Source organism: Panulirus ornatus, chromosome 17 (genome assembly GCF_036320965.1).
Source record: "Panulirus ornatus isolate Po-2019 chromosome 17, ASM3632096v1, whole genome shotgun sequence".
NCBI lineage: Eukaryota > Metazoa > Arthropoda > Malacostraca > Decapoda > Palinuridae > Panulirus > Panulirus ornatus.
The window spans coordinates 2760884-2777466 of NC_092240.1; the positions used below are offsets into that span (position 1 = coordinate 2760884).

The window sequence follows — 16583 nt, forward strand, 5'->3', positions numbered from 1 at the left end:
TACCAAGAAAACCAGAGACGCAATGCTTTTAATTCCACTCCTGGAAACAGAGGTGGAGGTTCAACCACTACAGATGTGTGAGCAGTATCCCATGCTTAGGTGAATACAACTCTCGTAGATATGTAGCAGCTGCTGACTAGAAAATAAGTAAGGCATCTATACGGCACTCCCAGCTTTAGGGAAGCAGACTTTGTGATGATTATTTTGTAAGATTTCCAGGACAGAGAGGATATGGCTATATCCTGCATGTTCAAGTTATTACAGGGTTGAACTGCGATGTTTTGAAAGTCCACAGAGGGAAACAAATGATTCTTACAGGTATATGTAGAGATATATTACGTTGTAGCTCTGTTAAGTGATACTGCTTCCCTACCTCGAGACACTGAACAGGCCCATCCATATTAAGGGAGGAAATGTGATGAGTACGCGAAGGGAGGAGGGAAGGAAGAGTGAGCTGAAGTATGCAAAGTGGAATCATCAGCATAAGAGTGAATAGCATAAAACGTAGGTCAATTCTTGCAGGAAGAGAGAGAGTAGGTAATAAGGCAGAACCCAAGAGGAACACCATTGTTTATAGGATAGGAGGAGAATGGCACCGTTGCAGTGTTATAGAGAGTAGAGGAAATATGAGCCAGATGGTATCCAAATTAAGACTCGCTATCCACTCGACACGCAGTATGTGTTTTTGAAGTATAGTAGGCACTAACTCCATCCTTGCAGCGGAAACGATGATAGAGATTATAGTTGATCTGATAGTGCACAGGAGAAGCAAACTTGAACAGTTGGGTTTCAGAGAAAAGATATAGATCAGAGGAGGTAAATAGGTGGTGTTCAACAGTGGGAGAATTAGTACCAAAGACCGCGCAAGTTGCAGAAATGCATGGTAGAGAAGTCATGTCTCGGAGCTATATCTGTGTAAGCTGGGTGGATCCCAGTCGCATGATGGCGGTCAAGCCGGCCCCGGGATCCACCCAACCCTTCTCGAGCAGTGGCGCCGCAGCGAACCGGCGCCGGAGAATTATTAAAGGGTTGTACTGCCGTGTAAGTTAATGACTTGAAAGATTAAAAATGGGGAAAAGAAATAAAGACAATTATTTGTTACATGTTGTCAAGTGCTGTGAACGAAAAAGAGTGATGTAGGATTTGGTTTAAATACCAGGATGAGGAAAAGGAAAAAATGAAGACAGCGATACGGTCCTAAAAGGAGGAACTTAGCAAACCCCATAGTGCAGGTTCACTGCTCCGCCGCCGCTAGCCCAAGTTCCGAAGCCCAGGCGGTCCTACCTCCTTGGTCGGTGGTTGGCTGCCAACCAGACAGTACTGCTATTACGAAATAACAGCTATAGGGAAGCGATTCAAAAGGTCCGCTGTACTGTCCATGGTGAGTGAGCTCCACATTGCTACGTTACTTTACATTTACATTATATCTATATCATTCATTACGTGGACAGTAAGTATGTTGTTCATTCTTCCTTATATTTTGCAGTAGTTTTATGTTTGGCTTCGGTTTTAATCTAGCTTCAGTTAATTTAGCACGTAGTGAGGTAATTATCAATTCATAATTCTTCGTTACCTCTCTCTCTCTCTCTCTCTCTCTCTCTCTCTCTCTCTCTCTCTCTCTCTCTCTCTCTCTCTCTCTCTCTCTCTCAGATGCGTTTGACGCGTAATGCACAGATGATCTTTTAAGTCAATCAGCTGTCGACGTCCATCAGTTCCTCCAACATTTATACACTGCTCATCTCTCACTTGATACTTGAAATTAAGAAGTTTATATCTTTCGGCTAGGCCGTTTTCTGAGAACACTCTTGGATGAATTCAAGAAGAACTCAAGTTCTGTAATGGATAAGCAGCTCTTAAGGGGAAACTAAACGCACGTCGAGGACATTCAGACTCGTGGGTGTTACACAGACCTCCGGTATGTCCGGACTTTGTGAAAGCCGTTCTTATCGGTGCTTCTGTTATCTGAGGCAGGTGTTCTCTGATATACCCAACCTTGAGTTGCGTTGTGAGAGGTGTTTGAATATTGCTTAATGAGTGGTGAGGACAAGTGTACCGTCACCACACACAGGAGTCACCTCATTTACAAATATATTGATCAGGGATTAGCTTCTCATTCCCTTAACCTCAGAGTTACAACCCCTGGGTAAGATGAACGTGACCCCCTTCATGTGATCTTAAGGGTCAAATCAAATGTCAGGCCTTAAGCAGGTTCCATGGTGCTCAAGGGTCGTCCCGGTGTTATCTGCAGGGTAAATAACATATGTTCGTAACTAAACCTAGGATGGTTACAGAGACAACCAAAGCAAACATAAAGATCATGGGTCACGTACAGTGAAGGGATGATGAGCGTTGTAACAAAGCTGACAGACAGATGACGGTGTGAGAGAACTGGGAAAGTAGTGGAAACGTCAGTCCAGGGAGGGAGCAAGCATAGCCTAGCTCGGCCTTTAACTGGACAAGTATTTCCTCTTTACCAGGACGGGTCTTTTAGGCTTGACAAGTGTATTACAATTACGAAATTCAGTTTCACGATTGGTCACAATTTCATTCGTGAATTGCATTTCAGCTTCAACATCTCATATACTATAATCTATGATGGAAAAATTCAAGGAAACTTTCGCATCGCTGTTAGGTAAGATTACGTATTTTATATTCCTCTAACCTCACATCTCATATGTACTTCAACACTGCTCTCACTTTTCAGATAATATGAATAAGAAAAGAAATGAAACTATCTGAGCATAACCCGGAGATAAGACAGCAAAAGTTTCCCTGAAATATGTAAATTACCCGATTCCTTCAGCATTAAAAAGTTCGACATCGCTCTACGTTTCCTACCTTCGCCTGTCTCGATATACTAGTCAATCGTCACAGAATTATCAGTGAAGTCTGGCTTTTTTTCCTTGCTGAAGGCGGTATATCCTCACCAATATCGAGGAATTCAACATCAAACTCGTAAACATTGGTGTCATGTGTAGTGGGATGGAGGCAGCCTCACCCACCCAGTACACCCAGATCATCACATGAGACCCTCCTTGTGTGGATTTCATGGAGAGGGCTGAGCCACCCTCTGCAGCCAGACCAGTACATAATGTACTGGTGGTGTGTGTGATGTGGGCGTCGTGAAGGGAGACTACTTAACCCAGTATAACCAGATCAGTACATGTGTATTGGTGAAGTCGTGTGGGTGTCACGGTTTGGCAAGAGTCGACAGCCTGTTAGATATCTACTGTAATAGTACCGTTCATGAAGACAGATGAATGTAGATAATTATACGGGCTAGAGTCGAGAGTTACTGGTATGTAATTACGCGATAATGAACGTGTGTATGTGTAATATACATACATCTATAATTATCGTAGATAGTGGTAGATATGTAGTGTACAATAAGCAAAATATGGAAGCTATGAGTTGTGAGTGTGAGTCAGAGATGGAGTTTGAGAGTGGGTCAAGGAGAAGGTCATGAGCTGAGTGCGTTATTGAATTCATGACAGTTGCAGCAATCGACCCTGACACACCCTCGTCACCCAAGACCTGAGGATTTTTGTTTCTTGTATTTCTTGTACGGGTTTCAGGTGACAATGTTCGAGGCACTGAGGAGAAAAACGAAACATAAGAGCAGAGTGAATACAATTAACTTTTATAAACAGTAAAGTGAAGTCAAATTGAATTTGATACCTATGAAAAGACGAAGTAAGAAAATTATTGAAAGGTACCAATTAAAGATACGAACAGAGATATATTTCTTGAGAAGCAGTCGTCATGTAATTGATCCAGTGGGAAACATTTTCTTAATGTTTACCTTCAGTTTGACGGTGTCGTGACGTCAGATGTTCACAGAAAGTGGACGAGGCGGCGAGCTAGTCCGTCGGTGTGTCAGGCTACCACCTCAGCCCATCCTCGATGTTTACTGGGAAGAGAGAGAGAGAGAGAGAGAGAGAGAGAGAGAGAGAGAGAGAGAGAGAGAGAGAGAGAGAGAGAGAGAATTTACATAACCTTCAGATGGGAAAAGCCTGTAAATGTTTTGTGAACTCTTACGCTTACGAGGGGTATTTCCCTACCACCATCACCCACCCTGACCCACAACCACCCGCCCAGGCCCACTACCACCACCTACCCTCGCCCACTACCACCGCCCACCTGGCCCACTACCACCACCCACCCTGGCCCACTACCACCACCCAGCCAGGCCCCCTACCACCATCCACCCTGGCCCACCATTCCTCACCGCACACGTACTCCACTACCGGCCAACCCACTACCACCCACCTTACAACCACAGAACTTGAGCAATGAATTCTAGGCATTGTAGAGTACGAGGGAGCGGCCTCAACCGTGAAGTGGGAGTCCCCTGCCAGGCCTCATCTCCCTCAACCCTGGTGTGGGAGCCCCCTGCCAGGCCTCATCTCCCTCAACCCTGGTGTGGGAGCTCCCTGCAAAGCCTCATCTCCTTCAACCCTGGTGTGGGAGCCCCCTGCCAGGCCTCATCTCCCTCAACCCCGGCGTGGGAGCCCCCTGCCAGGCCTCATCTCCCTCAACCCCGGTGTGGGAGCCCCCTGCCAGGCCTCATCTCCCTCAACCCTGGTGTGAGAGCCCCCTGCCAGGCCTCACCGGCGGGCCCCACCTCCCTCTTGTTTTCTGTTCACGTAAGACACTTCCCATCAGAGGACCGCCTGGCGTGACTCCCAGTGACCTCCCTTTATTACAGACTAATGAGCCTTCATATCTTGTTAATTAACCATCACCTTACATCCGTACACACCATAACTATCTTTTATCTCCGCACCTTCCCCTCTCCAACCCCTTCCTTCCCCTAATCCATGACCCGACCAATTAATGAAATAATAAGTGTGAGGAGGAGGAGGATCGGTGTGAGGTAATAATGGATCAGTGCTTCCCAAGGTTGGGCCCTTCACTGGAACTCCTTCCGGGGTTTTACCAGATTTCGCGGTGTCCTCATGGAAAGGTTGAGTCATCGTGATTATGACACAAGAGGAACCGGTCAAGCCCTGTGGTTGTGGCACTCCAGGAACCGGTAAGGATCCTTGGTTTTATCACTCGTGCTCTGTGACCTCACGACTCGGGGAAGTGCTGCAACCGTGGGCCCGGGAAATACTGTGTTTGCTCAGCATGGGACGTGAGAGGCGGCCAGACGAGTAGTGTGCTAAGGTAAACAGTTCTTGATAATGTCTTACCAATGTTTCCAAACCTCGTGGGGAAAAATAACGCCACTAACGCTTCTGTAACTGTCATGGACAGTATAGTGGAAACTGTGCCAGGGAATGAAAATCCTTCGTGATGTTAGAGCATTCTCCTCTGCGTCTCCTAAAACATGTTTTCTACCATAGGCTAGAGCAAAGAACGATAGGCAGTTTTGACTCAAGCATTCGCCTCCCTCCACCAGAATCTGCCGTACTCCCGAGGCATGAATATGGTAATTATTATAGGCAAGTGTGTAGTATAGGAAACATATTTTCAGAGGTAGAGACACTTTCATTAGAAGAAAGGTATGATTCGTATCTTTGAATCTTGGTGAGATTCTAGAAATGATTTCCCTGCCGAATATGTACGATCAGAGTACATTCTGATAGTGAGAAATGAAACAAAGTAGATGGTGGTGTTTTGTTCGTTAAGGTTAACCATATGCAGTTTATGATACTGACTTTTTTGTTTTATGAAAATTAAAACTAAGATTCGTAAGAAAAAAAGGACGAAGAAAGAAGCTAACGATGAGGTGATGAATCCCTTGACTACTAGCAATTTTTTAATGTCACTTGATATAGGGATATTCCTTAGGATTGAAAAATAGCAAACGTAACAGATATTCAAAAAAAAGGAAGGTAAAACGTTTCTGTCTGATTATTTTATTACCCAATTATTTTGAAGTCCTTGACTGGTGGCAGACTTATAGAAAACATAAGTCGAGACGAGACTTTAGAATTATATAGAGGATCACACCACTAAATCATCAATTCATACCACGGGGAATCGGCGTGGAGACGACGAAATCAATAATGTGTGAGAAATCTACTACATTTCTTTATAAGAATAAACATGTATATTGAAAATGATGCAATTGATATTATTAGATTTTCCGAAAATATTCGATAAAGTCCCACATCAAAGATCACTTACAACAGGTGACGCGCATGATATAGATGGCGTTGTGCCTCGGTGAGCAGACCAGTTGGCCGGCCCTAAAGAAAGGGGAGTGACTCACGGTCAAGCCTCAGGATGGTTCGAGGTTACAAGTGGTGTGCCACACGGATCAGTCTTTGGATCATTCTCTTTCTGATATACATTGATAACGCTGGTAATGAGCAGTGCCATCACATACCAAATTCGCAGACAATTCTTAGATAAGAAATAAAAGTATGACAGAATCTGGACGTCTACAGCCATAATATGACAAACAAACAAGTGGGAAATGAATTATTATATAGATAGGTGTAAAGTTTTAACATCGGCAGCGAAAATGAGGCGATAAGCTACAACTTGAAAACTTTTGTTACAAACTGTATGAGGGAAAGACTGAGATGTAATTATCTCTGTTGACATAAAGCTAAGTTTGTAGTGCTTACAAACAATAACAAAGGCGAAAAAAAAATTGATTAATTGGTAGGACATTCGAAGTCAAAACTGAGATAATCCACACACTTTACCAATGATACGACTTCACTTTGAATACTGTGTTCGGTTTCTTTATTCTATTCGAATAAGAAATACACAGCACAGCGACAGTGCACAACGAGCTACCAAATCGTTTCCCGGACTGAGAAATAAATCATACGAGAGCCCATAGATAACCTAGCATTATTGATCCTAGGAAAGAGAACGTTAAGAAATGTTATGATACAAGCATTCAAAAATTATCGTGGGTTTGCTTCGACAGTCTTGACGCAAGCATCTATTCAATAGATCAACCTGATAACCTGAGCAATAAATACGGCCGTATGGGCAAGCGTTTCACTTCGAATGAGGCGAAGGACTTCTTCATAAGAGAGTGGTAACATGTGGAATGATTTACTGATAAAAATTGAGAGTATCACTGTAGATACGTTGCAAGATAAGCTGGACAATACTTTGCTTCAAAATCTCGATGAACATATTTGCGTCTTCGTGGATTTTTTTTTCTCTTTTTTATTAGCTGAGAGCACAGACAGTGAATGGCCTAATTAAGGCAATCTCATTAACGCAATATATATATATATATATATATATATATATATATATATATATATATATATATATATATATATATATATATATCCCAAGTACCCAAATTCTTGACTAGTCCCAAGTGGAGGATGAACAGCGAGGTTGACTGTGGACCGACTTCTGCAACCGATGCGCTCTCCTCCGGGCAGACCATAACTGTAAACTACAGTATGTTATGAAGTGTATGCAACGAACCAGTTTTGTAACAATTTATGTAATCTCAGACCACTGGGTGTGACAGAGAACGGCCGACCTGTGGGATTCAACCCACCATTCAGAAGGCAGAGAGAAGCTGTGATTGCACGACCTGCAGCAGCCTGACCTTTCCTCTCTCATGACCTCGCTCATCACTCCTGCCGCCTGACCTCTCCTCCCTCATGACCTCACTCATCACTCCTGCAGTTCTGTTAACCCTCAAGCACCGTGATACGACCCTTCAGCACAACGGTCTCCCAAGGGTCAATACTGTCATGTTCTAGGGTCGTACCGTAGGGTCATTACTCTCATGCTCTAGGGTCGTACCGTAGGGTCATTACTCTCATGCTCTAGGGTCGTACTGTAGGGTCATTACTCTCATGCTCAAGGGTCGTACCGTAGGGTCATTACCGTCTTGCTCTAGGGTCGTACCGTAGGATCATTACCGTTGAGTTCAGGAGGTCAAACACGACTCCCACACCACTACAAAAACGACCTTATATCGCTTAACACGATCCCAGGACATGGAGCGATACATCTTCACAGGAATGTAATCTGCCAAAACAACAGAGAAAAATTATGCTGAGGTTAAGGTAAGGTCAGTGTGCCGTCAGACGTGGACGGAGGCACCCACGCCCAATGCCGTCAGACGTGGACGCCCACGCCCACTGACATAGGAGGGCAAATATCCGGCCCCGCCCACCCAGGACTCGCAAACCCCCCCCCCCCCCTTCCCACGCCCTGTTTATGTTACAGGTTCGCATCCTGCGTCCTTGGGAGGTGATGAGGATGAAATCTGAGATAATGTATTTATTTGTGAACTCTTCCCTTCCTCTGAACTCGGTCTGTGAACAACAGCTGTTTTGTCAACTTAAGGGACATATAGATGATATCATTTGCAGGTTTTCCTCATTGGAATCGTCTATGTGAATATGAAATGAAATATGAAACATGTTTATGGTCAGTCTTGTGGTGCCTGTGTTCTCACCAGACTTAGAGGCAGCTGTTGTTGTGTAAGTCTCGACAGCTTCTTCCCAGGGTAGGCGTCCGCTGTAGCGGGTCACTCAGGGGATTATGTTATGTGTGAAGAGACCAGGACGGCGCTGAGACTGGCTGGCTGGGTGGTGGAGGGTGAGGTGACCCAACACACACTTAGAAATGATTCCTCATTGGCTAGACAGATATAGAAAACTGTAACTCATTATCCCTAAAATCAGAAGATGCGATAAGCCAAAAAACATATAACACCATGCATACCCGTGCCGCTAGACTACTCAACACATTGTCTGCACCCATTAAGAACACTATGAGATGCATAGTGGAGATATTTAAGAAGGTTCTGGATGTGTATTGACAGAGTGAATCAGACCAGCAAGGTTGTGCTGATTAGGTGGGCTTGTAGGCTGCGGTTTGCAACAGTTTGGTAGATCTACTTGCTATTTCAGTAGATTGATCCCAGCCCGAGCTGTGATGGTAGAACACCTCCGAGTTTACGTCATGTAATTGCCATATGGAGAAAATATGAAGTCAACAAAGTTGAGTCGATTCTTTTGTAAGTGCCTTAGGAGGTTTTGAATCGTATGTTGATTGTGTTATGTTAGTTGTGACTCCTCCCTCCACATTTTTTAAAGATTGTTTTTGATAGACAACTCAGAACTTTAATGTATTTTCTTAATCTGTGATTCAGTCATTTAGTAAACCATCTCATTCGCGCATTCATTCATTCATTCATTCAATTATTTGAATGTTCTAAAGTAACAGAAAATATCCCAGTTAGACATAAAATCAGTCACAGGTTCCTATTGAGCCAACTGGGATGGGAATTATTTTGGGAGATAGACAGTGACCCATACTAACCCATCTCTCTTCCTTCTTCAGGAGGGCCACGGACGCCCCCGCGTCGGCGCACGCGTAGGTTCCTCTACTCGCACCGCTACAGCATCGAAGTGATGGTGGTAGTGGATAACAAAATGAGCCTCTACCATGGCAAGCACGTCAACCAGTATGTCCTCACGCTCATGTCAGTGGTAAGTACACTTTATGCTGATTACATTTATACCCTTAAGAGCAAAAAAAAAAAAAAAAAAAAATGCATTTTTCTCTTTAAGGTGAGTCCATGGGTACAGCCCAGTAAGTGAGTGTGCAACGAGTGTGATAATAGCCAGGGTGAGTCCAAGAGAATTTCAAGTGACACTCTCCCTTCTCTATTTATTACATCAACTAACAAACTTTCATATGAAACCATACACCAACCTGTTCATGATATTCCACAGTCAGTACGGTACACCCTAGGCCGTACACAACTATTTGCCGAGGAAACAGTGATCATACTGTAGGTATGTTGGCGTCCTGGAGCAGTGGGATGGGATGTACAAGTCCAGGAGCAGTGGGATGGGATGTGCAGGTCCTGGAGCAGTGGGATGGGATGTGCAGGTCCTGGAACAGTGGGATGGAATGTGCAGGTCCTGGAGCAGTGGAGTGGGATGTGCAGGTCCTGGAGCAGTGGAGTGGAATGTGCAGGTCCTGGAGCAGTGGAGTGGAATGTGCAGGTCCTGGAGCAGTGGGATGGGATGTGCAGGTCCTGGAACAGTGGGATGGAATGTGCAGGTCCTGGAGCAGTGGGATGGGATGTACAGGTCCTGGAGCAGTGGGATGGAATGTGCAGGTCCTGGAGCAGTGGGATGGGATGTACAGGTCCTGGAGCAGTGGGATGGGATGTACAGGTCCTGGAGCAGTGGGATGGAATGTGCAGGTCCTGGAGCAGTGGGATGGGATGTACAGGTCCTGGAGCAGTGGGATGGAATGTGCAGGTCCTGGAGCAGTGGGATGGAATGTGCAGGTCTTGGAGCAGTGGAGTGGAACGAGAACGACTTGGAACATTGGAGTGGGACATGGGTGTTCTAGGACAGAGGGAATGAGAGTTAGGGGTCCTCAGACAATAAAGTGGGACATGGAGGGCTTCGCACTACCATGGAAGCTTTATTCCGGAAACATTTTTTGACTTGTATCTGAGTCCGGCAACACGGTTTGCTGCACTAACGTCAACGATCCCCACCAACACCACCACCAACACCACAACCACCAACACCACCACTAACACCACAACCACCAACACCACCACAAAAAAAGGTGATTTTGCATGTGAGTGAGACGACTCTATTTGTTGACCACACGGTGAACAGTACTTACATTGTACTTAGGTGTGACTGAAACATTTTTTGCCTCCATTAAACAGGTTGTTTAAGAAATATTAACATGTACTAACCCTCAGAGTCAGACTACCTGGTGAGCCTTAAGTGAGGGGATTTCTTTAGTACAGTATCTACTCTGGAGTGATCTGGTCGTGCGATGCTTGAAAACACAGCAACTGAGATTCCTTCACGTCACTTGTATTTCCATAACATTAGTTGTAGTTTTATGAATATAACAATTTCCACATATTGTCGTCTTGGCGAGGTGACCTGAATCTGGCCTTGTGACAATTAACTCTTGATACTCATCATATCCAACAATATATCAGCTGTACGTATGATGACATCAGTCATTGCTTTATCAATACATTCAAGCTTTATGGTCGTCGTCTGCGTGCGGCTTGCACAAGTTGTAACTTGTGATTTAGCTGCTTCAGCTGTGGAACTGGTGACCTTCGCGTGGATTGGTGTGTTTGCCTGAGCATTCGGAACCCAGTTGATTTCATCTCTTGGTACTGGGAAGACCAAGCTCTCTCCCTCATGTTAAGAATCTTTTGTTTTAAGGGAGCCAAGAATGATTCATAATTACATTTTGTATTTTTTTCAAGCTTTCCAAGCCTTCTCTAAGGCGTTAGAGCAAGCAGAGGTGCAGCAGAATCGATCATAGAACGGATGTAAGCTATTTAGATTATTCAAACTTCCGACATTGGCCCCACACTGAGGGTTGAGGCAAAGAAAAAAAAGTTGCTGGCAACAGTTCTGTCGAGTTGTAGAATTTAACATATGGACAGGTCAAATACTATTACGTTCACTAATGATTATCTGACTTATTACCACTGCTTCTGCTACTATATTGATGAACTGAGAAACATCAAAACATTCTAATGTTAAACGTGTGGTTTATAAAAACAAAAAGTTGTAATGCACAAAGTTATGAAATCCTATTTTGTATTTTAGGTAAACACGCCATTTACTCAGTAATGTTACATTACCCCTTCCTGATAAAATCGTGATAATAAATATTTGCACTCGTGATAAAGACATCGACAATGGAAATGTTACTGCATAGTTTATCATAATATTTCATAAAAATCTACAATTTCGAGGAATAGTGAAGTGGAGATAACGTCATAGAAACACGTCTGCTAAAACACGGGAAGGCGACAATTTGGCACATGTAAATTATGGAGACCAAGAGAACATTGGATTTAGAAGACTCGGAGTAGCGTACGTGGATGCAAGTCATGGAAGACTTCCGGTTGTATCTGTGATATTCCTGTCTTTGTGAAGGCCACCAAGACTGTTGTAGAGTGGACGGACCTTTGAGAACTCGCGCCGTTTGACGAGCGTTGTGTGCTGAAAAATCGCGACACTGAGATTCAAGATCAGTAGAGATTAGTATCTTTTTTTTATCAGACCCTCGATTCTACACCAGAACCCAGAGTACATTGTCGTAGGGTTTAGGTGAAGGCGATATATTACCTGTCTCTTCCCTGAGAGATCTTGTACTATTCAGTCTGGTTATGATTGATGTGACTATTGATTAGGAAAGAATAAAAATATCCTATAGGTAATTCACTTTATTTTTTTACTTTTTTTTACTTACTTTTTAATCTTTCTTGCCTATACAGTCCACAACTTCGTTAGTTGAAGTTGTTTAATGAACACCATCACTGGGTCAATGTACATTTCACATACGTTGCAAGAAATGTTTGGTGACCGAAGGTCGACGTTTCAATGGGTAACGCAGCGGTCACACTATTTGTACCTATGTAAGATAGGTAAAATGTTCACATCAGTCTTTAATAGTGAAGATTTGAAAATGTTGAATGAATACATGTAAATAAGTGACATTCAGTAGGTACTGAACATTATTTCAATATGATTTGGGTAAGTTTATCATGTTTGACAATAATAATCGGTCGGAGGGGACTTACTGGACTAAAGTTGTATCGTCACCCGGACATACAGCAACCTAATTGTTTTACCTAAACTTTTTTCGTGGGTATCGTAATTACCAGTTAGTTAATGGGTCTTATACTTTCACATCTCATAGCTGAAGTAAATGTTCATGTTCCATATATTAACTTGATATTTCCAATTATGATTATATATATATATATATATATATATATATATATATATATATATATATATATATATATATATATATATATATATATATATTTTCCTCATACTATTCGCCATTTCCCACGTCAGTGAGGTAGCGTTAAAAACAAAGGACTGGGCCTTTGAGGGAATATCCTTACCTGGCCCCCTTCTCTGCTCCTTCTTTTGGAAAATTGAAAAAAAAAGAGGGGAGGATTTCCAGCCATGTATATATATATATATATATATATATATATATATATATATATATATATATATATATATATATATATATAATTTACCAGGAATACTCAACAAACTTATACCTCTGTAATTTGAGCACTCACTCTTATCCCCTTTGCCTTTGTACAATGGCACTATGCACGCATTCCGCCAATCCTCAGGCACCTCACCATGAGTCATACATACATTAAATAACCTTACCAACCAGTCAACAATACAGTCACCCCCTTTTTTTAATAAATTCCACTGCAATACCATCCAAACCTGCTGCCTTGCCGGCTTTCATCTTCCGCAAAGCTTTCACTACCTCTTCTCTGTTTACCAAATTATTTTCCCTAACCCTCTCACTTTGCACACCACCTCGACCAAAACACCCTATATCTGCCACTCTATCATCAAACACATTCAACAAACCTTCAAAATACTCACTCCATCTCCTTCTCACATCACCACTACTTGTTATCACCTCCCCATTTGCGCCCTTCACTGAAGTTCCCATTTGCTCCCTTGTCTTACGCACTTTATTTACCTCCTTCCAGAACATCTTTTTATTCTCCCTAAAATTTAATGATACTCTCTCACCCCAACTCTCATTTGCCCTTTTTTTCACCTCTTGTACCTTTCTCTTGACCTCCTGTCTCTTTCTTTTATACATCTCCCACTCAATTGCATTTTTTCCCTGCAAAAATCGTCCAAATGCCTCTCTCTTCTCTTTCACTAATACTCTTACTTCTTCATCCCACCACTCACTACCCTTTCTAATCAACCCACCTCCCACTCTTCTCATTGATTGAGAGGGTGAAGGCATGTACAGAGCATCAGATTGGGGAAGAGCAGTGTGGTTTCAGAAGTGGTAGAGGATGTGTGGATCAGGTGTTTGCTTTGAAGAATGTATGTGAGAAATACTTAGAAAAGCAAATGGATTTGTATGTAGCATTTATGGATCTGGAGAAGGCATATGATAGAGTTGATAGAGATGCTCTGTGGAAGGTATTAAGAATATATGGTGTGGGAGGAAAGTTGTTAGAAGCAGTGAAAAGTTTTTAGCAAGGATGTAAGGCATGTGTACGTGTAGGAAGAGAGGAAAGTGATTGGTTCTCAGTGAATGTAGGTTTGCGGCAGGGGTGTGTGATGTCTCCATGGTTGTTTAATTTGTTTATGGATGGGGTTGTTAGGGAGGTAAATGCAAGAGTTTTGGAAAGAGGGGCAAGTATGAAGTCTGTTGGGGATGAAAGAGCTTGGGAAGTGAGTCAGTTGTTGTTCGCTGATGATACAGCGCTGGTGGCCGATTCATGTGAGAAACTGCAGAAGCTGGTGACTGAGTTTGGTAAAGTGTGTGGAAGAAGAAAGTTAAGAGTAAATGTGAATAAGAGCAAGGTTATTAGGTACAGTAGGGTTGAGGGTCAAGTCAATTGGGAGGTGAGTTTGAATGGAGAAAAACTGGAGGAAGTGAAGTGTTTTAGATATCTGGGAGTGGATCTGGCAGCGGATGGAACCATGGAAGCGGAAGTGGATCATAGGGTGGGGGAGGGGGCGAAAATTCTGGGGGCCTTGAAGAATGTGTGGAAGTCGAGAACATTATCTCGGAAAGCAAAAATGGGTATGTTTGAAGGAATAGTGGTTCCAACAATGTTGTATGGTTGCGAGGCGTGGGCTATGGATAGAGTTGTGCGCAGGAGGATGGATGTGCTGGAAATGAGATGTTTGAGGACAATGTGTGGTGTGAGGTGGTTTGATCGAGTGAGTAACGTAAGGGTAAGAGAGATGTGTGGAAATAAAAAGAGCGTGGTTGAGAGAGCAGAAGAGGGTGTTTTGAAGTGGTTTGGGCACATGGAGAGAATGAGTGAGGAAAGATTGACCAAGAGGATATATGTGTCGGAGGTGGAGGGAACGAGAAGAGGGAGACCAAATTGGAGGTGGAAAGATGGAGTGAAAAAGATTTTGTGTGATCGGGGCCTGAACTTGCAGGAGGGTGAAAGGAGGGCAAGGAATAGAGTGAATTGGAGCAATGTGGTATACCGGGGTTGACGTGCTGTCAGTGGATTGAATCAAGACATGTGAAGCGTCTGGGGTAAACCATGGAAAGCTGTGTAGGTATGTATATGTGCGTGTGTGGACGTATGTATATACATGTGTGTGGGGGGGGTTGGGCCATTTCTTTCGTCTGTTTCCTTGCGCTACCTCGCAAACGCGGGAGACAGCGACAAAGTATAAAAAAAAAAAAAAAATATATATATATATATATATTTTCCTCATACTATTCGCCATTTCCCACGTCAGTGAGGTAGCGTTAAGAACAAAGGACTGGGCCTTTGAGGGAATATCCTTACCTGGCCCCCTTCTCTGCTCCTTCTTTTGGAAAATTGAAAAAAAAAGAGGGGAGGATTTCCAGCCATGTATATATATATATATATATATATATATATATATTCCTATGAGTCCACGGGGAAAATGATACACGAAAAGTTCCCAAGTGCACTTTCGTGTAATAATCACATCATCAGGGGAGACACAAGAGAGAAATATAACAGTCAGTTGATATACATCGAGGAGACGAAACCAGGACGCCATTTGGTAAACATGTGATTGTCCAAAACATGTTTTGGACAATCACATGTTTACCAAATGGCGTCGTAGTGTAGCGTATACCTTCATTGGTTCAATAATAACATTTTTTTCCCCCTGAATTTGACAGGTTGCGCTAATATTCCGTGATGTGAGCATCGGTAACCGAATAGACATCGCTGTTGTGGAGGTGATGCGGCAAGACCGACAGTTCTTCATATCTAAGAGGAATCATGAAAATAGTGCTGAGGTTCCTGGCAAGTCTGCTGAGGAGATGCTCAAGATGTTTTGCAAGTGGCAGCAGATGGGACTCAAGCACAACACCAACCATCCTAGACGTTATGACACCGCGCTTCTGCTCACAAGGTAAGCGTTTTGGCCACCACTGGCTCAACCAACATCACCATCACCAGTCCAGTCATCATCATTATCATCATCATTACCTCGATCATATCTGTTTGAGACGTTCTGCACAGCTACTGCCACTGCAGCCAACTTGATATGTTGCAACAATTACTACCAGCGTTTCCTCTTCCATTATCGCCTCCACGAACACCCTGACATGTCGCCAGAGACCCATATTAGGAGAACAGTTAATGAAGCAAACTGCCTACTGGCAATTGTCTGAATAGCTTTCAAGTCTGTGGTGAGGACAGAAGATTAGCAAGCTAATCAAATCACACATAAGGTCAAAATTAGAGTATGCTTCTCAGAATTGGTCACTTCAGCAAAAAGAAGCACAATGTCAAAGAAGAGCTACAGGAGGGCAACAGAAACGGTACTGGAATTAAGGGAGTTAAGGTACAGGGAAAGGTTAGAGGCTTTATTAGGTTTACCCACCATGAAAGAGAGTAGACTGAGGGGTGACCTGATCACAACCTGTAAGTTTTTAAGATATCTACGAAGTGAACAGTGGACGGTTCTTTGAGGAATGTAGGGATATAGCAACCAGAAAAGATAACATGAAATCAAGTAAAAAACATGTAAATAAGGATGTAAAGAAATATTCTAATAGAACAAGAGTGGTGTACGAATGGAACATATTGACAGAGGACATAGTTG

General features: G+C 43.1%; 1 protein-coding gene across 1 annotated transcript in view; it reads left to right on the forward strand.

Annotated features, from left to right (window-relative positions):
* Positions 1–16583, forward strand: part of AdamTS-A (ADAM metallopeptidase with thrombospondin type 1 motif A) — a 733635-nt gene that overhangs the window by 519930 nt on the left and 197122 nt on the right. The window contains exons 5-6 of the mRNA XM_071671786.1: positions 9292–9440; positions 15652–15887. Coding sequence (XP_071527887.1) covers positions 9292–9440; positions 15652–15887 — 385 coding nt within the window. The remainder of the gene's footprint in view (positions 1–9291; positions 9441–15651; positions 15888–16583) is intronic.